Source organism: Oncorhynchus gorbuscha, linkage group LG03 (assembly GCF_021184085.1).
Source record: "Oncorhynchus gorbuscha isolate QuinsamMale2020 ecotype Even-year linkage group LG03, OgorEven_v1.0, whole genome shotgun sequence".
In the NCBI taxonomy this organism is placed as follows: Eukaryota; Metazoa; Chordata; class Actinopteri; order Salmoniformes; family Salmonidae; genus Oncorhynchus; species Oncorhynchus gorbuscha.
The window spans coordinates 77,220,147-77,245,316 of NC_060175.1; the positions used below are offsets into that span (position 1 = coordinate 77,220,147).

Genomic DNA, 25,170 nt, shown 5'->3' on the forward strand with positions numbered 1-25,170 from the left:
AGGAGTGAGACATGGCCGCAGGACCGGTGTCTCTGTCCCATCGGTAGCAGTAACACATAACCACCTCAGGGGGGAGAGAAACTCCATGCCTGGGAATTGACTTGTGTCATTCCAGGGGAAGATTATTTTTGGAAAGAAAAAATGCCACTTTATCAATCAAACAAATGGGCTCCGGAGCTCGGGCCGCCCAGTGGCCCACCATGGGTTCATTAAATCCCCACTCGACAGCGAGGGGCCCCAGAGCCTGAGTCACACCGGAGCCCCCATCCATCATTTAAGCACTCAATTACCCCTGCATTAATCACAGCCACAGCCCAGCCTCAGCTACACAATCACAATAATTTGCAATTTACATGTTAATCTGTTGGCATGGACGTCCAGACCCATTGTCTTCCTATTGACTGGTCCAGCCAGGACTCCTGGAATCTGCAGACTAACCCCATCACCCTCTCTCTTGTTCTCCCTCTCTCTCTCTCGTTCTCTCTGTCTCTCTCTCCTCGCCAACTCTCTCTCTCACCACTCCCCTTATCATTGTGTGGGATTTCTGAGTACTCGAAGGGGACCGCTCTCTCTCGCCATCTCTCTCTCTCTCTCACACACTCATAAACGTGCACACTCACTCACTTTACTTACTGCTACACTTTCTGGGTGGCAGTTGTTAATGTACTGCGATAAGGAGAGCAAATGGACAAAGTGAATTAAAAAGAAAGGACAGTCAATTTGACACGTTTCCTTTTGTTTTCTCTCCCTTTGGATCGTTGTGACAAAAACAAGGACAGGCTCTTTTTTTAAACTCTCAGATGGGAATTTGCCAGCTCAGTGATTCCATCCCTCATGTTGTGGTAGATTGTACTGTTGCTTGTATAAGCTTGCTTCTTCGCCTCCTGTTTTTGTTTTGGATGCCTTTTCACTGGCCTTGTTAATTGCCTGCTTTGTCTTTATCTGTACGGGTGATTGGTGTTAAATGACTTGTTATTGGATCGCTCTGTCACTACCTGTACCAGAGGAACTCATTTCCACTGTTCATTTAGTTACAGTAGACACTGTCCTCTCCTGCTCAATCTACCAAACTGCCCCTTCTTCTACAGTACATCATAGTATTCCCATCTATATTATATATATATATATATCAAATGTATTATTATTATTATTATTATTATTATGGGGCTGAAACTTTTACAATGATAATGAAGAGATATAGACTGGAAAAGTAGCCCCACTATTAAACACTTTCTTTAAATGGTGAATACTTATGTTTGATTACTCTAGATATCCTGTTCATCCCTGTAATGTAAGTGAATCCATAAAAGTGGTCCCAAAATGAATCATGACCTTTCTAACGGAATCCTTTGTAATGTCAGCCGCAACACAAAAGCACAAAGAATGATGGCTATGAAAGTTGTAGTGGTGTTCGATCCCATCGGAGAATGAAATAAATGTTTGATTTGACCTCAAACCCATACATTGTACATGTCCTGTGTGCTCAGTAATAACACACAACACAGGAGAGAAAGTGGCTTCTTAGAAAGAAAGAGAGGGAGAGAAAAGACGGAGAGAGAGGGTGAAATATAAACGAAGAGATCCTTGTATGAGTCTATGGTTCTGAATTCATGCTGTAGCCCGTCGTCTCTGTAGTGCCCAGATGGGGTCGGCGCTCTGTTTCTCTGGTGTGTTAGTGCTGTTAGGCTCTCTATCTCTCTCTCTCTCTCTCTCTGTCTCTCTGTCTCTCTCTCTGTAGTGCTCAGATGGGGTCGGCGCTCTGTTTCTCTGGTGTGTTAGTGCTGTTAGGCTCTCTCTCTCTCTCTCTCTCTCTCTGTCTCTCTGTCTCTCTCTCTGTAGTGGCCAGATGGGGTCGGCGCTCTGTTTCTCTGGTGTGTTAGTGCTGTTAGGCTCTCTCTCTCTCTCTTTCTCTCTCTGTCTCTCTGTAGTGCCAGATGGGGTCTCGCTCTGTTTCTCTGGTGTGTTAGTGCTGTTAGGCTCTCTCTCTCTCTCTCTCTCTCTCTCTCTCTCTCTCTCTGTTTCTCTGGTGTGTTAGTGCTCTCTCTCTCTCTCTCTCTCTCTCTCTCTCTCTCTCTCTCTCTCTGTCTGTCTCTCTGTAGTGCCCAGATGGGGTTGGCGCTCTGTTTCTCTGGTGTGTTAGTGCTGTTAGGCTCCCTCTCTCTCTCGCTCTCTCTCTCCCTCTCTCTCTCCCTCTCTCTCTCTCTCTCTCTCTCTCTCTCTCTCTCTCTCTCTCTCTCTCTCTCTCTCTCTCTCTCTCTCTCTCTCTCTCTCCCTCCCTCTCTCTCTCTCTATTTCTCTCTGTAGCTGTTAACCCTTTGTGGAAACAGTATCCCCAGCCCAGAGCCCCCTGGAGAGAGGACAGCACAGGGAGAGGCGTGGGCGCTAAATTGAAAACAGTAGACCCCGAGGTTAGAGCACATCAATCCTACGATATGGGCTGCCTGGGAAGACTGGAGGAGGAATTAAAGGGGAGAGAGTGCAGCTGTGCAGGAGAGGGAGGGGAATAGGGGAGGCAGCGCAGAGAGAGTGAGAGAGAGAGAGTGCACAGGGAGAGAGTGGGGGGAAAGCTAGTGCAGCGAGAGAGAGCGCGCGCGCACAGTGAGAGAGGGAGAGCTCAGCAGAGCAAGAGAGAGAACGCAAGTGCAGAAAGGAGCTCCGATAGTGAGACGGGCCGGAAGAGAGAGCAGCAGAGAGAGAGAGAGAGAGGGAGAGAAATAAAGCCAGGGTCACGGAGAGAGAGAGACAAGGTTCAGTAGCGCTGCCATCAGGGATTACACTGCCATGAAACCTTAGTTGTGAGTGGAGGATTTTTGTTTGTCGTCGGATCCCAGGCAGTGCTGTGCAGTCCGAGCCCTGGGCATCACTGCAATGAGGTAGGGCTGCGATGGGAGAGGGAGCTGGAGTGGGACTGGCTGGGTTCGTGGTAATGAGAGCACTGTCTGCAGGGATGGAGTGATGATCCTCTGTAGTCTACCGTACATTCAGGCTATTTATAGGTTTCCATCAGAGATTAAAGTTTTAATCTGCTTTTGCCCGCTTTGTAGCTTCTACTCACTGTCCTGTGTAGTCAGAGGAACTTGGATCTAGGATCTGTTCCTATCTACCACAGAGCAGTGATGATTTTAAGGCTTGAAGTAAAGGCTCCCTGTTGCATCTCTGTTTGTAGTTCCGGCTCCCAGTCTTGCTCCATCTGAAGTTGGGTGTGTATAAAGCATGTCTGGCCACTGTGATTCTCGGTGGAGACTAGTGGCGTTGAGATATACAGCGCTGTGTGGTTGTGACTGTCTGTAGGGAGTTGGAACTCCCATGAGACTTGTGGTGGTCTATATATGTGGAGTATAAGTCGAGAGCCATGAATTGAAGGCTTGTAATAGAAGTGCACTGTCACAAGTTGTCAGACTCTCCTCAGAGGTTGTGTAGTTTCTGGTATACACTGTAAGATGTAATTCTGTGGTTCTGTGTCATGGAGTGGGCTGTACAGACTCTCTGTGCCCCAGGGCTGCCTCGGCTCTGTGTTTGGGACAAAAGCTGCCCTGGCGTGAAATCTGCAGGAGGACTGCTGGAGCCCACGGTGTAGCTGGCTGAGGGGGTGAGAGTGAGGCTGTTTTTTTTTTTGGGGGGGACATTGTAGCAGTCAGTCCGTCCTTTCTGCCCCAGCGAAGAGATGTGCTACTGGGAGAGGATGCCTGTCGACCCTTACCCCTCTCTCTGTCTCTGTCTCTGTCTCTGTCTCTGTCTCTGTCTCTGTCTCTGTCTCTGTCTCTCTCTCTCTCTCTCTCTCTCTCTCTCTCTCTCTCTCTCTCTCTCTCTCTCTCTCTCTCTCTCTCTCTCTCTCTCTCTCTCTCTCTCTCTCCGTCTCTCTCCCTGTCTGCCTGTCTGTCAGTCTCTGTCTCTGGATCCGCCAACATCATGATTCTATCTCAGAGACCTGTGTGATGCTGTGTGCATCACAAATACGCATCACAAATAAGTCTGATGTTACTCTGTTGCTCTATACTGTACTTACACACAATCATTTTGGGGAATGTTATTATGTTGCTTAGCATGCAGTGTTTCATAGTGAAACATGTGTTAATAGGTACAGTATGCAGTATATTGAAAGTCGGAGATAGGAACGGAAGCACAGGTGTCATAGTAGATACCAGATCTTTGTGATAGTGATCAAATCCACTCTGGATGTTTGGGAACTGAGGGTAATCTACTGGAGATGATTTTGTCTCTTGACATCGTGTGAATACATTTATTCTCCACTTTCTACGTGGTGATCTTTGTTTTCCTGTCCATTGATATGTAGCCCGCTCATTCACACCATGGTCTGTGTGGCTCTCCATGTTCAACTAATTCATCATGAAAGCTGATGATTTTAGACCGATAAAGACAAATAGAATAGTTATTAGAAATCACAATTTTCCTATTGTCTCAGAATAACATGACATATGTCTGGTGATATAACAGCGGACAGGATTAGTGCAGACAGATTTATATTTATCCCGTACACATACAATATGACAGGGCAAGAATAAAAATGGGAAATCTCATACATGGTGTGTGTGTGTGTGTGTGTGTGTGTGTGTGTGTGTGTGTGTGTGTGTGTGTGTGTGTGTGTGTGTGTGTGTGTGTGTGTGTGTGTGTGTGTGTGTGTGTGTGTGTGTGTGTGTGTGTGTGTGTGTGTGTGTGTGTGTGTGTGTGTGTGTGTGTGTGACACGAGGTGGGGGCTGCGTGTAATCTCAGTATACTCTGTGTGAATAGTGTGGTTGTGAGGGTTTTTCCACCGCCACAAGCTGTGTGTCTTTTGTGAAAGTGTGTGTGTGTGTTTGTGTGTGTGTGTGTGTGTGTGTGTGTGTGTGTGTGTGTGTGTGTGTGTGTGTGTGTGTGTGTGTGTGTGTGTGTGTGTGTGTGTGTGTGTGTGTGTGTGTGTGTGTGTGTGTGTGTGTGTGTGTGTGTGTGTGTGTGTGTGTGTGTGTGTGTGTGTGTGTGAGTGCCATATCTGGCTGCTGTTTTTGTCCTTTATTCCTCACTGTGTCTTTTGTAATGGTTCTCTACAGGGTGCGCGCAGCGCTCTATGCAGATTACCCAGAAATCAAAGAGCAGGAAGGGGGCTTCGCTACTTAAAACTGTTGTACAAAAACAAGAGTTAAGTAAATGACATCCTTTGCAATTGAAAGTAGGGATTTAAATGAATTGACGGAAGTGAGAGAACAGCTATAGTCCATTGTGGTGTTCCAAATAATTAAAAACACTCAAAACCTAATTATCCTTCAAAACCAGACCAAGCACAATTATTTTGAGGCTTGGACCCTCATATTGTGAATTCATTCAACCATTTGGGCAATACATCCTAGATTAAATTCAATTCATTGTGGCTATATTCCATGTAATTGCTCAAAGGGACTGCTTCATAATTCCTCCGTCTTGTTGTCGTCTGTTTTAATGTGGAGCTGTTTCTGTGATCTTCATGAAAATACATTTGGAAAAGTAATGTTCAGCTGTGAATGTGACTGTTGATGGGGAGGTCGAGATGTGTGTGTGTGTGTGTGTGTGTGAGAGCCTGTGCTCTACCAGGATATTTCCATGAGGAGGCTGGTAATTAAAACACTGTAACAGTGTGACTAATCTGTTCCCTCTCCAGTCACTTCTGTGAGGCAGAATGGTTCACGACCTGATTAGAATACTGTACAGATGACCTATAAGAAGTTTAAATGGTTCGGCGCTTTAAATTCATGATCTCAATTAGGTAGGAGGCAAATGTTTGTTTATTTGAATTGTCAAATGTCAAAATGTATAGTAGCTGTTTAGAAGAGCTCGTGTTGAGAGCCTTGTCTGTTCAGTACTGAGACGGTTGCTGTGGGAGAACGGGGAGTAGAGAGAGAAAAAGATATCTCTGCATTTCATTATGATTCTATAGCCTGTTCTCCATGTGAGGTGTGAGTGGACACTGCTGCTGGTGTAGCGCCTCCTTTCCCATGCGGGGGTGTGTTCTGGGACGAATCTAATGGATGCAACATTCACACACACAGAGACACACACACACCCACAGGCACACATGGAGACACACACACACACAGAGCCCAGGAACCACGCCCCCAGAGGGCACTCATTACTGCTCCGATGAAAACCAGGGTTGCCGTGGTGACACGCTGAGGGGCAGATGGCGGCAGTCTCCGGGCAGGTCTCCCTAGCGGCCCACCAATACTTTACACTGAACTAGTACACCAGCCCGGCTCTCATTGGTGCAGCGATGCTCCTTTGGGGCTGTGGTCCTTTGCGGTTGTCGAGAGCTTACAGCTTCCTCTCTACTGTCTGATGAACATAAACAGTCTCAAGTGCGACTCAGAAACGGAAGCAAAAAGGTTCTCTCTTTCAGTGTGTTATCCAATGGACTAACGCTATGTGTTTCATGTGATCATCTATCTGTAGAAAATGTTTCCTGTGTTCCATTAGTCTGACCTTTGCTCTTGTGTCTTCCATTGAACTAGCGTAATTTGCCCTTAAGTGTGATCACTTGCATCTCTAGTGAACTGTCCCTGTGTTCCTTTAGTCTGACCTATGTCCTCCTGTTGTGTCTCCAGGAGCTGTCCTAGAAGCGGCTGTAGCAGAGTGATCCAGTAGCAGGTCAGAGGTCACCATGGCGGGGCGGGGGACCCGTTACCTCCTCCTGCTTCTGGGGGTCGTGTCTCTGGCCCAGGCCTCCATCTTTCTGTCCAGCCAGCGCCTCAAGGCCCGCTTCCAGAGGGACCGCCGCAACATCCGGCCCAACATCATCCTCATTCTCACCGACGACCAGGACATGGAGCTCGGTGAGTCTGGCTTCACATACGGCTCTCCAACCCTGTTCCCGGAGAGCTGTCATCCTGTAACACTAATCTAGCACACCTGATTCTAATAATTAGCTGGTTGATAAGATGAATCAGGTTAGTTACAACGGCAGTCGGAGTGAAAATATACATGAGGGTAGTTCTCCAGAAAAAGGGTTGGAGAGGCCTGCTTTACATCCATCCTATCCTCCTCCCGCTATACAGTAGAGGTCGTCTGGTATTTCAACATTGTGATCATAAGGCATCTACTATCTGACCACATGGGCACCAATCAACCATGAAGACTAAAATACATCATAAACAAATCCAACCTTCCTCCAGGCCTACTCCTCCCGTTGTAATGGCTGTCTCGTTGTAATGGCTGTCTCGTTGTAATGGCTGTCTCGTTGTAATGGCTGTCTCGTTGTGATGGCTGTCTCGTTGTAATGGCTGTCTCGTTGTGATGGCTGTCTCGTTGTAATGGCTGTCTCGTTGTGATGACTGTCTCGTTGTAATGGCTGTCTCGTTGTAATGGCTGTCTCGTTGTAATGGCTGTCTCGTTGTGATGGCTGTCTCATTGTAATGACTGTCTCGTCGTAATGGCTGTCTCGTTGTGATGGCTGTCTCATTGTAATGGCTGCCTCGTTGTAATGGCTGTCTCGTTGTAGTGGCTGTCTCATTGTAATGACTGTTGTTTATAGCTACCCATTTTAATTGACCACGGGAAGAGAAGGCCACGCTGCTGGACGGTTGTGAGTAACAAACAAAATCAGACGATTAGCAGACAGTCTGTGAGACAGAGCCTCCTTGCCCATCCTAACTCATGCCGAACACACAAGTCTTTGTGTTACCAGGACATAGTAAGACATAGTCAGACACACAGATCTCAATGAAAGGGGAAAGAGTGTGCTGCTGAGCTTGACTCCAGCTCTATCTCTTTCTTTCTCTGTCACGCTCATCTTTCTAGATTCTCTCAGACAGAAAGAGAAATTGTCAGTCTCTTACGCATCTGTTATTATCAAAGGAAATGCAGACACTGTGTGACGACCTCTCATTGAGAAGGAACCCTTTGGCACGTCAGCAACCATTATACACACAGTGCATCACTTCCCGTACGCCGAGGGCTCGGCACGCACACCCAACACTCCTCTCTCTGTCTCCATGTCTGCTGTGTTCAGTGGTGGGCTGGCATCGGGACAGGGAGATGGTGGTAGGAGAGAGAGGGGAGTATAAAACACTTTTCTGCCACAGTCATTTTCACTGCGCTGAGTTACAACGACAAAGCTTCACACCAGCTCACTTCATAACATAGAGGATTTCATCCCCTGAGCCTCACTAGATTAACTGACCGCAACCAGAAAAATTAAAGGAATGTCATTGTTATGGAATGAAAAAGAGACTAATTCCAAATGGAAACCAGTGGTGTTATAGCTCAAATCCTTGGTAATATTTTTCCAAAGAAATTAGAGAAAAAAAACTCTACTCCATACTGGGCATTCGGAAAGTATTCAGACCCCTTGACTTTTTCCACATTTTGTTATGTTACAGCCTTATTCTAAAAATGTGTTTAAAAAAAATGTTTTCCTCATCAATCTAAAATAATAATAAATAATATATGCCATTTAGCAGACGCTTTTATCCAAAGCGACTTACAGTCATGTGTGCATACATTCTACGCACAATACCCCATAATGACAAAGCAAAAATGTTTTTTTATAAATGTTTGCAAATCTATAAAAATAATAATAACTGAAATATCACATTTATATAAATATTCAGAACCTTTACTCAGTACTTCATTGAAGCCCCTTTGGCAGCTATTACAGCCTCGAGCCTTCTTGGGTATGACATTACAAGCTTGGCACACCTGTATTTTTGGAGTTTCTCCCATTCTTCTCTGTAGATCCTCTCAAGCTCTGTCAGGTTGGATGGGGAGCGTTGCTGCACAGCTATTTTCAGGCCTCTCCAGAGATGTTCGATCGGGTTCAAGTCTGGGCTCTGGCTGGGCCACTTAAGAACATCAGAGACTTGTCCCGAAGCCACTCCTGCACCCCAGTCTGAGCGGTCGGGAGCAGGTTTTCATCAAGGATCTCACTATACTTTGCTCCATTCATCTTTCCCTCGATTCTGACTAGTCTCCCAGTCCCTGCGGCTGAAAAATCCCCACAGCATGATTCTGCCACCACCACCCTTCAACGTAGGGATGGTGCCAGGTTTCCTCTAGACGTGATGCTTGGCATTCAGGACAAAGAGTTCAATCTTGGTTTCATCAAACCATTGAATCTTGTTTCTCATGGTCTGAGAGTCTTTCGATGCTTTTTGGCAAACTACAAAGCGGGCTGTCATGTGCCTTTTACTGAGGAGTGGCTTCCGTCTGGCCACTCTACCATGAAGACCTGATTGCCGGAGTGCTGCTGAGTTGTTTGTCCTTCTGGAAGGTTCTCCCATCTCCACAGAGGAACTCTGGAACTCTGTCAGAGTGACCATCAGGTTCTTGGTTAACTCCCTGATCAAGACCCTTCTCCCCCGATTGTTCAGTTTGGCCGGGCGGCCAGCTCTAGGAAGATTCTTGGTTGTTCCAAACTTGTTCCATTTAAGAATGATGGAGGCCACTGTGTTCTTGGGGACCTTCAATGCTGCAGAAATATTTTGGTACCCTTCCCCAGATCTGTGCTTCGACACAATCCTATCTCAGAGCTCTACGGATAATTCCTTTGACCTCTTGGCTTAGTTTTTGCTCTGACCTGCACTGTCAACTGTGGGACCTTATGTAGACAGGTGTGTGCCTTTCCAAAACATGTCCAATCAATTGAATTTACCACAGGTGGACTCCAAGTTGTAGAAACATCTCAAGGATGATCAATGGAAACAGGATGCACCGGAGCTCAATTTCTAATCTCATAGCAAAAGTTCTGAATACTTATGTAAATAAGGTATTTATATTTTCTATTTTTTACAAATTTGCAAACATTTCTTAAAACCTGTTATTGCTTTTTCATTATGGGGTGTTGTGTGTAGATTGATGAGGGAAAAGTATTATTTAATACATTTTATTATAAGCAAGTAACGCAACAAAATGTGGATAAAGTCAAGGGTTCTGAATACCTCCCGAATGCACTGTGTATCCCGTTATGTCCTCACCTGAAATGACAGCCAGACCAGGGAGATACCACCACTGCTCTCTGCCAATGACCCTCTCTGCTCTAGGCCACCCAGCACTAAATGGTTGAAAATACAGGCTTTCTACTGGGCAGCTTATGCTGCATCAAACAGAGTCCTGGACTTGGAGAGCATGTGGCTCTACCGTGATGTAATGACTCGCAGGTGGATACTTGTCCGTCAACGGGTCCCTCTTCAGAACACTCCATTTATGAGGCAGCTGTTCCCTAAACACTAACCACTCTCCACTCTCTCAACACTGCATCATAGTTCCCTCGAGTGCCTGAAAATGGACACATCCCGTTCCACCCAGATTGAGGAAAAAGCTTTAGTTATAGTAGTTACCGCTCTCCCTCCTCTGTTTGGTTCAGTCTCCCCTCCCTTTTCCTTTCACGTTGTTGCAGTGTGAAAGGCAGCCTATCTCACATGAATGCAGTTCAATCAGCTGTATCCATCGTCTCATTGTGGCTCCCATTCATTTGCCACAGAGATATGACTGACACAGCTCAATAGCCACGGAGAGGCAGAGATGAAAGCAGATTGAAGAACACCTTGTCAAAGTCATTTTCACATCAATTTACAATTACATTAAGCCTGTGGAAAAAGAGGGGATCTTCCTGAAAGAAAATGGTCCCTGAAGACTTCAGATTTTTGGGGTAATTAACTATTGTACTGTGCCTCCTCCTTCAGGCGGCTCTCCAATGGATCCAATGGTCGATCAATATATTGCCTTTTTTCAAATGTACAAGCTTATGTAGCGTTTCACAAAATACTGTTTGGAATGAAACTCGCACAGCCCTGTTATCTCCCATGTTAAAGAGAACTTTCTCCTCCCTGTCTGAACCTCTCTAGGACACCATGTTGACATTTCTCTGAATGGCCAGCCCTGTGTTTTAACCTTTCTCTGGTTGTTAAAGGCCTGGTGATTGTCTGTGAAAAGGTCAAGTAGCTCAGGACTTCCTCTGTCTGTACACTTCACCCTGCCCTTCCTGGCCCCTCCTCTCTCTATATGTGAGGGCTTGTGTGTGTGTGTGTGTGTGTGTGTGTGTGTGTGTGTGTGTGTGTGTGTGTGTGTGTGTGTGTGTGTGTGTGTGTGTGTGTGTGTGTGTGTGTGTGTGTGTGTGTGTGTGTGTGTGTGTGTGTGTGTGTGTGTGTGTGTGTGTGTGTGTGTGTGTGTGTGTGTGTGTGTTCCTGAACCTTTGCCTGGATTGGCTGTACACATTACCTTCAAAGCCCATAAAACTCAGCCACATGTGGAGGATTCATTCATACTATAGGTCTAAATAGGAAGAGGATTATTTTATTACTGTTCATTCAGAAAAGCCAGGATGAATTTACAAAAGAGGTCAGCTCCCTGCCAAACTCACAGGTCAATCCTTACTCAGATCCTATTGCTCTCAGCATCTCCTCTCTGCCAGCCAGCCAGCCCCCATCCATCTCCTGTTCATGAAGCCAGCCCCCCATCCATCCCCTGTTAGTGAAGCTAGCCAGACCCCATCCATCCCCCGTTAGTGAAGCTAGCCAGACCCCATCCATCTCCTGTTCATGAAGCCAGCCCCCATCCATCCCCTGTTAGTGAAGCTAGCCAGACCCCATCCATGCCCTGTTAGTGAAGCCAGGCAGACCCCACCCATCCCCTGTTAGTGAAGCCATTCCTCTTCTGTCTCTCCTCTAATGCCTCTACTCTTCTGCCTCTCCTCTAATGCCTCTACTCTTCTGCGTCTCCTGCCTCTCGTCTTCTCTTCTGTCTCTCCTCTAATGCCTCTACTCTTCTGCGTCTCCTGCCTCTCGTCTTCTCTTCTGTCTCTCCTCTAATGCCTCTACTCTTCTGCGTCTCCTGCCTCTCGTCTTCTCTTCTGTCTCTCCTCTAATGCCTCTACTCTTCTGCGTCTCCTGCCTCTCGTCTTCTCTTCTGTCTCTCCTCTAATGCCTCTACTCTTCTGCGTCTCCTGCCTCTCGTCTTCTCTTCTGTCTCTCCTCTAATGCCTCTACTCTTCTGCGTCTCCTGCCTCTCGTCTTCTCTTCTGTCTCTCCTCTAATGCCTCTACTCTTCTGCGTCTCCTGCCTCTCGTCTTCTCTTCTGCCTCTCCTCTAATGCCTCTACTCTTCTGCTGTTTCTGTACAGCACTTTGAGATATCAGCTGATGTACGAAGGGCTATATAAATAAATTTGATTTGATTTGATTTGATTCTGCGTCTCCTGCCTCTCGTCTTCTCTTCTGCCTCTCCTCTCATGCCTCTACTCTTCTGCGTCTCCTGCCTCTCCTCTTCTCTCCTGCCTTTTCTCTTCTGCCTCTCTTCTACTGCCTCTCCTATCCTCTTCTGCCTCTCCTGCCTCTCCTCTCCTCTCCTGCCCCTCCTCTTCTCTCCTGCCTCTCCTCTACTGCCTCTCCTCTCCTCTCCTCTCCTCTTCACTCCTCTCCTCTCCTCTCCTCTCCTCTCCTCTCCTCTCCTCTCCTCTCCTCTCCTCTCCTCTCCTCTCCTCTCCTCTCTGCCTCTCCTCTCCTCTCCTCTCCTCTCCTCTCCTCTCCTCTCCTCTCCTCTCCTCTCCTCTCCTCTACTGCCTTGCCTCTCATCTTCTCCTTTCCTGCCTCTCCTCTCCTCTCCTGCCTCTCCTCTCCTCTCCTGCCTCTCCTCTTCTCTCCTGCATCTCCTCTCCTCTTCACTCCTCTCCTCTCCTCTCCTGCCTCTCCTCTTCTCTCCTGCATCTCCTCTCCTCTTCACTCCTCTCCTCTCCTCTACTGCCTTGCCTCTCCTCTTCTCCTTTCCTGCCTCTCCTCTTCACTCCTCTCCTTTTCTCTCCTGCATCTCCTCTCCTCTTCACTCCTCTCCTCTCCTCTCCTGCCTCTCCTCTTCTCTCCTGCATCTCCTCTCCTCTCCTCTACTGCCTTGCCTCTCCTCTTCTCCTTTCCTGCCTCTTCTCTTCTCTCCTGCCTCTCCTCTCCTCTCTCCTCTCATCTCCTGCCTCTCCTCTTCTCTCCTGCCTCTCCTCTTCTCTCCTGCCTCTCCTCTTCTCTCCTGTCTCTCCTCTCCTGCTTCTCCTGCCTCTCCTCTCCTCTCCCGCCTCTCCTCTTCTTTCGCGGCTCTCCTGCCTCTCCTCTGCTCTCCAGCCTCTCCTCTTCTCTCTTGCCTCTCCTCTTCTCTCCTGCCTCTCCTCTTCTCTCCTGTCTCTCCTCTCCTGCTTCTCCTGCCTCTCCTCTCCTCTCCCGCCTCTCCTCTTCTTTCGCGCCTCTCCAGCCTCTCCTCTTCTTTCCTGCCTCTCCTCTTCTCTCCTGCCTCTCCTCTTCTCTCCTGTCTCTCCTCTCCTGCTTCTCCTGCCTCTCCTCTCCCGCCTCTCCTCTTCTTTCGCGCCTCTCCTGCCTCTCCTCTGCTCTCCTTTGTGTTGTCTGTTTAATCCTCTTTATCCTCCCAGGAGAGGGACAGACATCGAGGCCCTTCTCCCCATATCCCCTCCTCGCTCCTTCCTTCTCACACACGCATAATTAGCAGAACAGATAACATTGTCCCTCTATTGACATGGTATTGTTTAGTGGTGCGTGTGGGCTACCTCCTGCTAGTTACATGTCTGCCTGGAACAGATCTGACCCGTGTTTGTGTTTCTCTCACTCCCTCTCTGTCCCTCCTCAGGCTCCATGCAGGCTATGAATAAGACCCGACGTATCATGGAGCAGGGCGGGACTCACTTCTCCAATGCCTTTGTGACCACGCCCATGTGCTGTCCTTCACGCTCCTCCATGCTGACGGGGAAGTACGTTCACAACCACAACACCTACACCAACAACGAAAACTGCTCCTCCCCCTCCTGGCAGGCCCAGCACGAGACTAGGACCTTCGGAGTGTACCTCAACAACACGGGCTACAGGACAGGTCAGTGGTCCGTACAGAGAGACACACACACACACACACACCTGAGGCCACCCAACTCTCTGAAGGCATGTATCTCCTATTCAATTAAGCCAAACACTCATTTAATTGAGAACTCAAATGTTTGTCATAATTAGGTTACACATTGCACACCCTCAGTGAAAGCCATTAGATGGGTTTTCCACTGCCTGGTGTTCTGTTCTCTACTGATGCTGAGTTTGCTAGCTAGACAGTAGCCTGAGTGGGGCTGAGAACACTGGGGGCTGTGCCAAATAGGACCCTATTACCTATAAAGTGCACTACCACCCTATGGGCCCGGGTCAACAGTAGTGCAGTATAAAAGGAATAGGGTGCCATTTGGGATGCACACCGGGCCTCTCTGTGTGGATGGCCATTATCTGTGATGGGCTCCACTGTTTCACCTCCACAGACGCTGACATTCTGTGTCTCGTCCACTCTGTTCCTATTGCATCTGGTAGACCTATCTACAGTCATAACAGAAGAAACGACATGTCTGGAGCCAGCTCTTCATGCTCTTTTTCCTGTCCTCCAGAAATCACTGGAATTATGGGAAGAACACACATAAGCATGCACACACACACACACACACACACACACACACACATGATCAAGATGGCGCCGACAGAGAGGGTTTTAGTCCTTAGGAGACTTTGCAGTGTTTAGTTTTTTTTTTATGTATCACAAGCATTTCGCTACACTCACAATGACACCTGCTAACCATGTGCAGGTGACCAATACAATTTGATTTGATTTGATCCGTTATTGTTTAATGCGCACACGTGCACTCAATTTCAAAACACGCATTTGATGATGTGGTTATGTGCTCCTTCCACAAACATTTAAAGTGATATCTTTGTGACTCGTTCCAAAATGAAAGGAGAAGCTCTGCACTACTGTCCCAATGTCGTATTGCCACACACATTCTTTGAAATCCTGATCAGGAATGTAGAAACTCAACAGAGTTTACAATCAGTCCAGAAAATGGCACTCGGTGACAACTAGACATGCTGTAGCGTCTGTTCCAAGTAGACTCCCTAGAAATCCTCCATGTTCCCACGGACGGAAACAGCAACCCACGTCTGTCTACACCGACGTCTTGTGGCAGCCCATCAGTTCTGTGTTCACGTTGAGCCCCTGAAGAACTTCCCTTTCCCCCAGAGGGATGCACTGTGGCTGGGCCAGTAGTGTGTGGTTGGTGGTGCTGCTTACACTGTAACTCTGCTGATTTAGAATCAGGTCCCCCGCTGTGCTGTCCATATAATCGTATTATGATCTAAAAGACTAAACTGATCCTATATCAGCAATCCTAGACTCTTTGCAAAAACAGGCCTGTTAAGAACAAACTGTTTAGTTCTTTTAACTATTAGAAAAATCACCAGGTGGAGAAACTATATGTATGTATACACAGTGAGCTCCAAAAATATTGGGACAGTGGTTATGCACTTCAGCACCTTGGATTTGAAATGATACAATGACTGTGAGGTTAAAGTGCAGACTGACAGCTTTCATTTGAGGGTATTTTCATCCATATCAGGTGAACCGTTTCGAAATTACAGCACTTTTTGTACATAGTCCCCACACTTCTACATTCATGTGGATGCTACCATGATTATGGATCATCCTGAATGAATGTGGATGCTACCATGATTATGGATCATCCTGAATGAATGTGGATGCTACCATGATTATGGATCATCCTGAATGAATGTGGATGCTACCATGATTATGGATCATCCTGAATGAATGTGGATGCGACCATGATTATGGATCATCCTGAATGAATGTGGATGCTACCATGATTATGGATCATCCTGAATGAATGTGGATGCTACCATGATTATGGATCATCCTGAATGAATGTGGATGCTACCATGATTATGGATCATCCTGAATGAATGTGGATGCTACCATGATTATGGATCATCCTGAATGAATGTGGATGCTACCATGATTATGGATCATCCTGAATGAATGTGGATGCGACCATGATTATGGATCATCCTGAATGAATGTGGATGCTACCATGATTATGGATCATCCTGAATGAATGTGGATGCTACCATGATTATGGATCATCCTGAATGAATGTGGATGCTACCATGATTATGGATCATCCTGAATGAATGTGGATGCTACCATGATTATGGATCATCCTGAATGAATGTGGATGCGACCATGATTATGGATCATCCTGAATGAATCGTGAAAAAATGAGGAATGAGAAAGTTAGTCTCGCAAATATACCCCGAGACATGCTAACCTCTCACCATTACCAACAACAGGGAAGGTTCACATTTTTCGAGGGGTATGATATTTGTACGTCTAACTTTCTCACTCTCGGAGCGTTCAGAGCGCACACTGGACGCTCTGGCCGAGGAGTAGGGTTGATCTGAGCGTTGATCTTGACCTAACAACAGCAGTCGAGCACCCAAGCTAACAGGCTAACGTTGGCTAGCTTGCTAACTACTTCCAGACACAAATGAGAGAACACCCCACTCTGACCATTTTACTCACCTTAGCAAAGCTGGTTAGGCTGTTTTCATGTTATCCAGAGCGTTGGTGACTGCAACTGCGCTGCTGGCAACAATTTAATAAAGCTTTTTTGCCCATGTTTACTGACACCGGCCATATTCAACGGGTGTTGAGCGTTTGTAAATTCGGCCATCATTCTGCTCTCTGGCACACTCAGATGAGAGTGCTCTGGAATCGGAGCAGGTAACCAGGGAGAATTTACCAGCTACGTCTATAGACAGTTGTCGTAGTGGCATCATGAACATTCTATTGATATGGTTACTTGCATAGTGGAGAGCAACACTTATGCAGTTTTACTACGTGATATCTTTCATAAAAGCCCCGTTAGAAACGATTACCTACACATACTGACGAGCTCATATAATAGACAGAAGAGTGCTACAGTACAGGGCAGACCAATCCAAACCATCTCTCGGCATGTCCAGCCCACTCATTATCTCATCCAATCGTGGCTAGCGGGAAGGTTGCTGTCTTTTTCTGTAGCTATACCAACGAGGCTCGTAATTTAACAACGTTATCCATATTTACAGATGACACACATTTGTTATTAAGACACATGAAAGTGCACATGTTCCAGAAGGGATTTCTGCCCCAAAACGAATTTTGATTTAAAAAAAAAAAGTTTATCCAGTGAAGTAGTGGTGCACGACATACACCTAGTTTCCTGAAACGAGTCACAATTGTTGTTACTAAGTATTGTTTGTTTCATGGAAACTCAAGAGATTTCATTCGGCAAAATGTCAAATAAATAATGTAGTATTCACCCGTAGCTACTTCCTGGTAATCCACCTGGAGGGGAGCAGATCAGTCTTGTCTCTGACATTTATCCATTCCAAATTCAGCAGAAGCAGCAGTAGCAGCACTTGGACAGCCAGAGCTTTTTACTTCCCGTGCTTATGCTTTCATCGATCCGTCTGTTGGTTTGTTAGTGCACCCGCAACAGCTGAATCATGAGTATTGACGTACGTGTCAGTGACATTTCAGCCTCCACCGCCCAATCCCTCCTTCCTCCAGCCATCCTTTCACAAGAAAAGCAAATGATGAAGTGTGCAGATGAAACCAATTAGATTGGATGTGACTAAGTGAATTGAATTGGCTTGTTTGCCTTTGTCCTGTGGTCCACCATGTAGGCTTCTTTGGGAAGTACCTGAATGAGTACAACGGTTCCTATATTCCTCCTGGATGGAGGGAGTGGGTGGGGCTGGTCAAGAACTCCCGCTTCTACAACTACACCCTGTGCAGGAACGGAGTCAGAGAGAAACACGGCTGCGAGTACCCTAAGGTCTGTATAATATCTGTGTGTGTGTGTTACTTCTCTGGTGCTGTCCTCTGCCTATGGCTGTGTGCACGATATCATCTAGGGTTCAGATCTTACATCAGCCATCAACAATGACCCAGTCTTCATTTCCCCACTGTATCTCCTCTCAACATGTTTCCCAACGGCATAGAAATATCTAACTGTCCTGTTTCCCAGCACCACCCCTGGTCCCAGTTTAGTTCTAGTGGAGCCTGTCAACTCTTTCCAGGAATGGGCTCCTCCCACAGTAGAGAGGGATGGAGGGGAGGAGCAGGAACACTGCCCTGCAGATGTACACTACCTGTTCACTAAAGGCTCTATCTCCATCCCTCACGGCCACTGTCTCAGAGAGGGTGTAAGAGAGTAGGGGCGGGAGGAGGAGAGGAAAAGAGGGGCAGGAACACTGCCCTGCAGATGTACACTACCTGTTCACTAAAGGCTCTATCTCCATCCCTCACGGCCACTGTCTCAGAGAGGGTGTAAGAGAGTAGGGGCGGGAGGAGGAGAGGAAAAGACGAGTGTGGAACACTGACTGCATATTCCCCTTGGCTCGTTCTCAGACCACCATCTGGAACCTTCTCCTTGTCATTCCAGTCTCCGATCTCATGGAGGAAGAGACATCTCTGAAGAGGCTATTTACTGCAATAGTATATTAGTTACACCTCTGAAGTGTTTGATGAAACATTGTCCTGGAAAGGAAAGGGAAAGGGGGATACCTAGTCAGTTCTGAATGCGTTCAACTGAAATGGCTCTTCCGCATTTAACCAACCCCTCTGAATCAGAGGTGCCAAGGGCTGTCTCAGTTGACATCCACGTCTTCGATGCCCCGGGGAACAGTGGGTTAACGGAGCAGAACGACAGATTTTCACCTTGTCAGCTCGGGGAATCGATCCAGCAATCTTTCGGTTACTGAGAGAGCTAGCATGTGGTGACTTGCAAGAATCTGTTTATTAAGAGAGTCCAGCTGATAAAACAGACATTTGTGGAAAGTGTATTTACTGATGTCCCCTTTTGTTGTGAGGATGTTCAAAATCTATATTTCATCTTCTTGCAGGACTACTTTACGGATCTCATCACAGAGGACAGCATCAACTACTTCCGTTCCTCTAAGAGGATATACCCCCACCGGCCAGTGATGATGGTGATGAGCCACGCTGCCCCACACGGGCCGGAAGACTCCGCACCGCAATACAGCACTGCCTTCCCCAACGCATCCCAGCACATGTGAGTGTCTGGAACACACGAGCAAGCATGCACAGATTGCACAAACCATGAAGTGGCTCTACTGTGTAAGGAAACAACATCATTCTGACTCCTGCACTTACAAAAGCAATAACATTAACCTTTAATGCAGTGATGTTTTCATGGGATGGCGGCTTAAATGTGAGGCTATCGGGTATAAAACAAGGTATCTTGTGTCAATGAGTAATGTCGAGAACTATATATGATTCCAAGATAAAGCAATATTTCCAGTTCTCTCCTTTTCTCCGAATCTTCAAGGGAAAGCAGTTATCGGCTCCAGTGAACAATGTGTCACTTTCCCCCTGTATTCTCTCTCATTCTCTCCCTCTCTCTCTTTCCCCCTCCCCTTCCCTATTTCCCTCTGAAAAAGAGCGGACTCCGATAGAGATGCCAGTTTAGATATAGGTTCAAATGTCCCGGCGTCACGGTTTAGAATGGCCAGCAGGAGACAGGGATACAATCAACATTTTATTACCACACACGGCAAACAGGAAGAGGAGACGAGTAGCTGTGAAAGTGGTTTTATGGTCAGTTACACACAGTTGGGGTCAAGATGTGAGTTGAGGTGGAGGACAGGAGTTTATAGAGGTCGTCTCAACCTGCCCTCCTGTAAACCACTAAAGAGCTGAGAGGCAGAGGGTTTTTTGCTGCTCCCCAGGTAGAGCCTCTGATTGGCTGACTAGGTCATGTGACTCTGGTTGGACCTAGCAACCGAGTGTTCCAGGAGCAGGGGTGTGAACGTTGGGGGGCAGAGTGTCTGTGAACAATAGAAAGCCCACCCCCCCCAGTACCTCTACTCTCTTCGGGGTAATAACGTTTCTTAAAGTTGTGTCTCTGAGAGAGGGTAAGAGAGGGCCCTGAGAAGTACTCATGGGCAACTGTAAGGGTGTTCTACACCCTCCCTCCATCTATCTTTGCACACACCAGTACTCTCATTGCAGTCATATCCATCAGGGCTTGTCGGTGCCATTCCCAGTCATGCTGGGTTGTGTGTGTGTGTGTGTGTGTGTGTGTGTGTGTGTGTGTGTGTGTGTGTGTGTGTGTGTGTGTGTGTGTGTGTGTGTGTGTGTGTGTGTGTGTGTGTGTGTGTGTGTGTGTGTGTGTGTGTGTGTGTGTGTGTGTGTGTGTGTGTGTGTGTGTGTGTGTGTGTGTTGTGTGTGTGTGTGTGTGTGTGCGTGCACTCTGTGGGCTCTCACTCCTGCCTCTGAACAAATACGTGATCACTTTCTTAAACACTGAAACACAGGCATACAAACAAACACACACACATGCACACATCAACACACATTGTATCACTGCTCTGTGCTTTAGATTTAGAGGCATCCCATGAGGCACAATCAGCGTGTAGTGGCTGTGATCGCTGTATCGTGTCTAAGGCACCCAGCAGTGCTGCGTCTGAACTGGGCACACTGCAGAGAACTGTATCCCACAGCCCTGCCTGGACACAACACTACACTATACAGCCTGTTGGCATGTGTTGCTGTTGTAATTTGACCCCTGAAAGTCTGTAGCTGGGATGGGAGGCTGCTCTCTCGCCCCTACTCACCTTCTCCCTCACCCCTCATGTGCACCCTGTTCCCTGCTATCTCTCTCTCTCTCTCTCTCTCTCTCTCTCTCTCTCTCTCTCTCTCTCTCTCTCTCTCTCTCTCTCTCTCTCTCTCTCTCTCTCTCTCTCTTCTCGCTCTCTCTCTCTCTCGCTCTCTCTCTGATAATGCCAAACTCTTCCCCCTCATCTCCTCCTCTCACCCTCTGTAGCTCTGGGCTGATGGTAAATGAAGGCAGCGATGCACATATCATGTACACTGTCAGAGATGGCACTGGCTGATTTCACTGCCTGTCGGTCCCTGACTGGGCCTGCTGGGAGATTACACTGTGATGGGTGTAGGGTGGAACGGGCTGGGAGAGGAGGGGGAGAAGTGGGGAGGTGATGGCTGATTCCTGCTTCCTGTAGAAAGTCACGCCCACACTGCATGTAGGACAAAACAAACAGGCATGCCCTCCGATACATAGCGGATAAACAGTCAGGGTGCTTCGTCAGGCTAATGCAAGGCATTAGGGGGGGGGGGGGGGGGGGACAGAGAGGAGAGAAAGAAAGAAACTGGGGGGAGAGAGAAGGTGAGCGAAGGGAATGAGGAGAACAATGGGGATATAAGATAAATGGTGACAAACAGAGAAAGTAAAGAGAAAGATCAATGAGTGTTTGGCAGGTTGTTGTTAGTCCGTAGTCGTGATGAGCAGGGAACTAAAAGCAAACAGTGGTCCATGTAGCCTGTACAGATCCAAGAATGGATTATTCTTGTCCTAATGGCTTTTAAATGTCCTGACGTTCTATTAAACCCTGTTTCATAAGGAGTACCCCTCTCTCTCTCTCTCCCTCCGATCGTCTTTATAGTCCTGATAGGAACTCTCAGTCCAGAGCCTGGTGTTCCTCTCATCTGTCCCCTCTAACAGTACAAACCCATTAGTTGGAGTGTCAGCTGAGCCCGCTCTAATGCCACTCTTGCTTGCTTAGTGGTGTGTTATTTTATGTGGTGTTTATTTTTGAATTGCCTCAGTACTCTCGCTGTCTCCTCTGTTGAGGGCTTTAATTTTCTCTGTTTCAATCACGCTGGCGGCCTGTCCTCCCCTTTACCGCTCTCTGAGGAACTTTTCACTTTATACACGACTATGTTTTTAGTTTGGGCTCTCTCTAACTCGCAAGGAGTTTTCTCTCCTGTAGCACCTTGTGTTTTGTCCCTGTGGTCCAGACTGTTTGCTCAACCCTAAGAACCCCTCCAAAGAACCCCTCCTTGTCTTTCATGAATTCATCAGAACACCCTTGGCCTCCCTATAGTTACCCCAATAATCCACCATGTCAAATTCCTCTGTGCCCCTGTTCAGTTTGCCCTGCTTGGCTACAAAGCTAGCACAATTTTCCTCCCAGTAATTACCTCCCTGCACCATGGAAACCTCCTCTTAACCACTCCCCCTCACTTCCTCCCTCCATCAAAGACCTTTTTGCCCCCTACGTAGTCAAATCAAATCCCCCTTCTATTCTCACCCCCTCCACTCACATTCCCCTGTAGCTTCACCCCTGTTTCCATGAAGCCATGGTGGCACAGGCCCTCTATAACCCCTATCACCTCCAATCTCCAACTATGAAATTACTCACTTTTCCATCTTCTGTGCAATTCCGACTTCCACTCGGTTATTGGAAGTTGTTCTGTGTGGGAGGGAGGAAAAACACTTGATTGCCTTTGTGACCCGGTGGTGATTGTCCCTGACCCCAACAATCATATTTTTTTTCTCCCCTTTTAAGTGGAGATGCAGCTGGGAGTCTTAGACGTGAGAGAGACCTGCGAGAATTGAACGGATTTCAACATTGTCCAATAAAGTGGAGACCCTGCATGGTGAAGGAGAGAGAGAAAAGGAGAGAGTGGAAGGGAGGGAAGTCTCGAGTTTCGAGAGGACATTTTACTCTAAAACAGAGAAAAACAATGCAGCTGATCCGTTAGAACTGTGTTGCACAGCTTGTCCACAATCACAGCTGGGTCTTTCCACAAAAGAAATGCCTTTTGTGTCCCTCTTATATTTAAAGTAGAAATTAGGCACCAATATTGGATTTTAAGAGCTTCTATTAAATGAAGTGCCCTTTAATTAATATAGAACACTTGGGGAATTCAATAAATCTGTGCAGCATTTTGACTGTCCCTCCGTCCACCCTGTGTCACTTCTAGGAAGATTTTAACCCGCTTTCTTTTCCCCCCCAAAACTTTCTCCAAGTTTCACCGTCATTGTAAAGCCCTAGTTATTTTGTTGCTTTGACAAAGTCGTTTCTGAAGATTATTTATTTAACGTGATTAGTGTTTCATTTAAGTCTGTCCCTCATTTTAAGGTCAACCCTGTTACGTGAACTACACTCTCGTTTTAACACGGTAAAACTATTTATTTTAGAAACATCTCATAGTCAAATCACAGTGTAAAACAGGTGAGTTGGTTCTATACTTTTGGGCCATTTTCTGGTGTTTTGTGGTGAAAACTGAGCTGGTCGAGCATGACGCGTGAACTCTGTTACGCACAGATAGACAGGCTAGAAATGTGTTAACAATTTCATTTGTTCTTGTGAAGCTTGCATTCAAACGCCACTCCCTGTTGCACTCAAAAGGTAGCGAATTAGTGGATCGAGCCAGCTATCAAAGCCACAGCACAGAGCTAGTGGACAGTGGACAGTCTGTGTGCGAGGTACAGGGGGACAAAGGAAACGGGGAGAAAGCAAGAGAGATCGGGAGGCAGTTACGAAGGGAGGGTGAGATGGAGAGAACCGTTGAAAGTGGAGGGGAGTAACTCAATCACATGATAAGAGCCATTTGTTTCCAAGAGATAATTCAGATGGTGGTGATGTCCCTCGCCTTGTCGTTTTCTGCTGTGTGTGTGTGTGTGTGTGTGTGTGTGTGTGTGTGTGTGTGTGTGTGTGTGTGTGTGTGTGTGTGTGTGTGTGTGTGTGTGTGTGTGTGTGTGTGTGTGTGTGTGTGTGTGTGTGTGTGTGTGTGTGTGTGTGTGTGTGTGTGTGTGTGTGTGTGTGTGTGTGTGTGTGTGTGTGTGAATGCGCAGGGCAAAGTAATGAATGTCTTTGCTCCTAGTCATTAATCACACGCACACACAACATCCTCCCACTGCACAACTCACAGGAGCCTCATCTCTCTCTGTGCCAAAAGGCAAGCCAGTTTTTTTTAATTAAACCAATGACCAGCCACCAGCCCCAATTACACTGAGCAGTCCCGTCTTAGAATACATCCCCATCCTCCCACTGTCCTGATATATTATAGAATTACTCTCCTGGCTCACACAGGCACACACACACACACACACAGGCACACACACACACATTCCCAGCTAACCATATTTGTACCCCAAAGCAGCCATGCATGTATAGACATTTTTCACTGTAGACATTTGTCTTCTGTACAACATACAGTGCATTCTGAAAGTATTCAGACTGCTTAATTTTCCCCACATTTTGTTACATTACAGCCTTATTCTAAAATGGATTACATTCATTTTTTTATTACTTATCAATATACACCCCATAATGACAAAGTGAAAACAGTTTTTTAGAACCTTGCAAAAAATATTTAAAAAAAATGTAATTAATTATATACATAATTTAATTTGGGCCATTTTCTGGTGTTTTGTGGTGAAAACTGAGCTGGTCGAGCATGACGCGTCAACCCTGTTACCCACAGATAGACAGGCTAGAAATGTTTTAACAATTTAATTTGTTCTTGTGAAGCTTGCATTTAATTGCCACTCCCTGTTGCACACAAGCTTCAATTCCCCTTCAATCCCCCTTCAATCCCTCTCACGGTCAACCTGGTTACTTTATTTGTCACTTGAGATGGGAACATAGGATTTTTTATTAAGTCCATATTATGGCAAGAACATCTCAAATAAGCAAAGATAAATGACAGAACCTCATTACTGTAAGACACAAAAAATGTCAAGAACTTTGAAAGTTTCTTCAAGTGCAGTCGCAAAAACCATCAATCGCTATTATGAAACTGGCTCTCATGGAAAGGAAGACCCTCTGCTACAGAGGATAAGATAGAGTTACCAGCCTCTGAAATTGCAGCCCAAATAAATGCTTCACAGAGTTCAAGTCACAGACACGTCTCAACATCAACTGTTCAGAGGAGACTGTGTGAATCAGGCCTTCATGGTCCAATTGCTACAAAGAAACCACTACTAAAGGACACCAATAAGAAGAAGAGACTTGCTTGGGCCAAGAAACACGAGCAATGGACATTAGACCGGTGTAAATTTGTCCTTTGGTCTGGAGTACAAATTGGAGAGATATGGTTCCAACCGCTGTGTCTTTGTGAGACTCGGAGTCGGTGAACGGATGATCTCTGCATGTGTATTTCCCACCGTAAAGCATGGAGGAGGAGGTGTTATGGTGTGGGGGTGCTTTGCTGATGACACGGTCTGTGATTTAATTCAAGGCACACTTAACCAGCATGGCTACCACAACATTCTGCAGCGACACGCCATCCCATCAGGTTTGGACTTAGTGGGACTCTCGTTAGTTTTTAAACAGGACTGTGACCCAACACACCTCCAGAATGTGTTTGAACTATTTTACCAAGAAGGAGAGTGATGGAGCGTCAGATGCATCAGACGACCTGGCCTCCATAATCCCCCCAACCGCAACCAAATCGAGATGGTTTGGGATGAGTCAGACCTCAAAGGGAAGGAAAAGCAGCCAACAAGTGCTCAGCGTATGTG

At 46.7% G+C, this 25,170-nt stretch overlaps 1 protein-coding gene across 6 annotated transcripts in view; it reads left to right on the forward strand.

Moving 5' to 3' along the window:
• Positions 1-25,170, forward strand: part of sulf2b (sulfatase 2b) — a 189,951-nt gene that overhangs the window by 136,677 nt on the left and 28,104 nt on the right. For 2 of the 6 annotated variants that reach the window (XM_046343786.1, XM_046343785.1), the window contains exons 1-5: positions 2,589-2,873; positions 6,570-6,797; positions 13,581-13,820; positions 17,501-17,652; positions 18,722-18,891. In XM_046343786.1, coding sequence (XP_046199742.1) covers positions 6,626-6,797; positions 13,581-13,820; positions 17,501-17,652; positions 18,722-18,891 — 734 coding nt within the window. In that variant the 5' untranslated portion in view covers positions 2,589-2,873; positions 6,570-6,625. Of the gene's footprint in view, positions 1-2,587; positions 2,874-6,569; positions 6,798-13,580; positions 13,821-17,500; positions 17,653-18,721; positions 18,892-25,170 lie in introns of those variants that run through there. The other 4 variants (XM_046343783.1, XM_046343784.1, XM_046343782.1 and 1 more) reach the window with 3 other exon arrangements.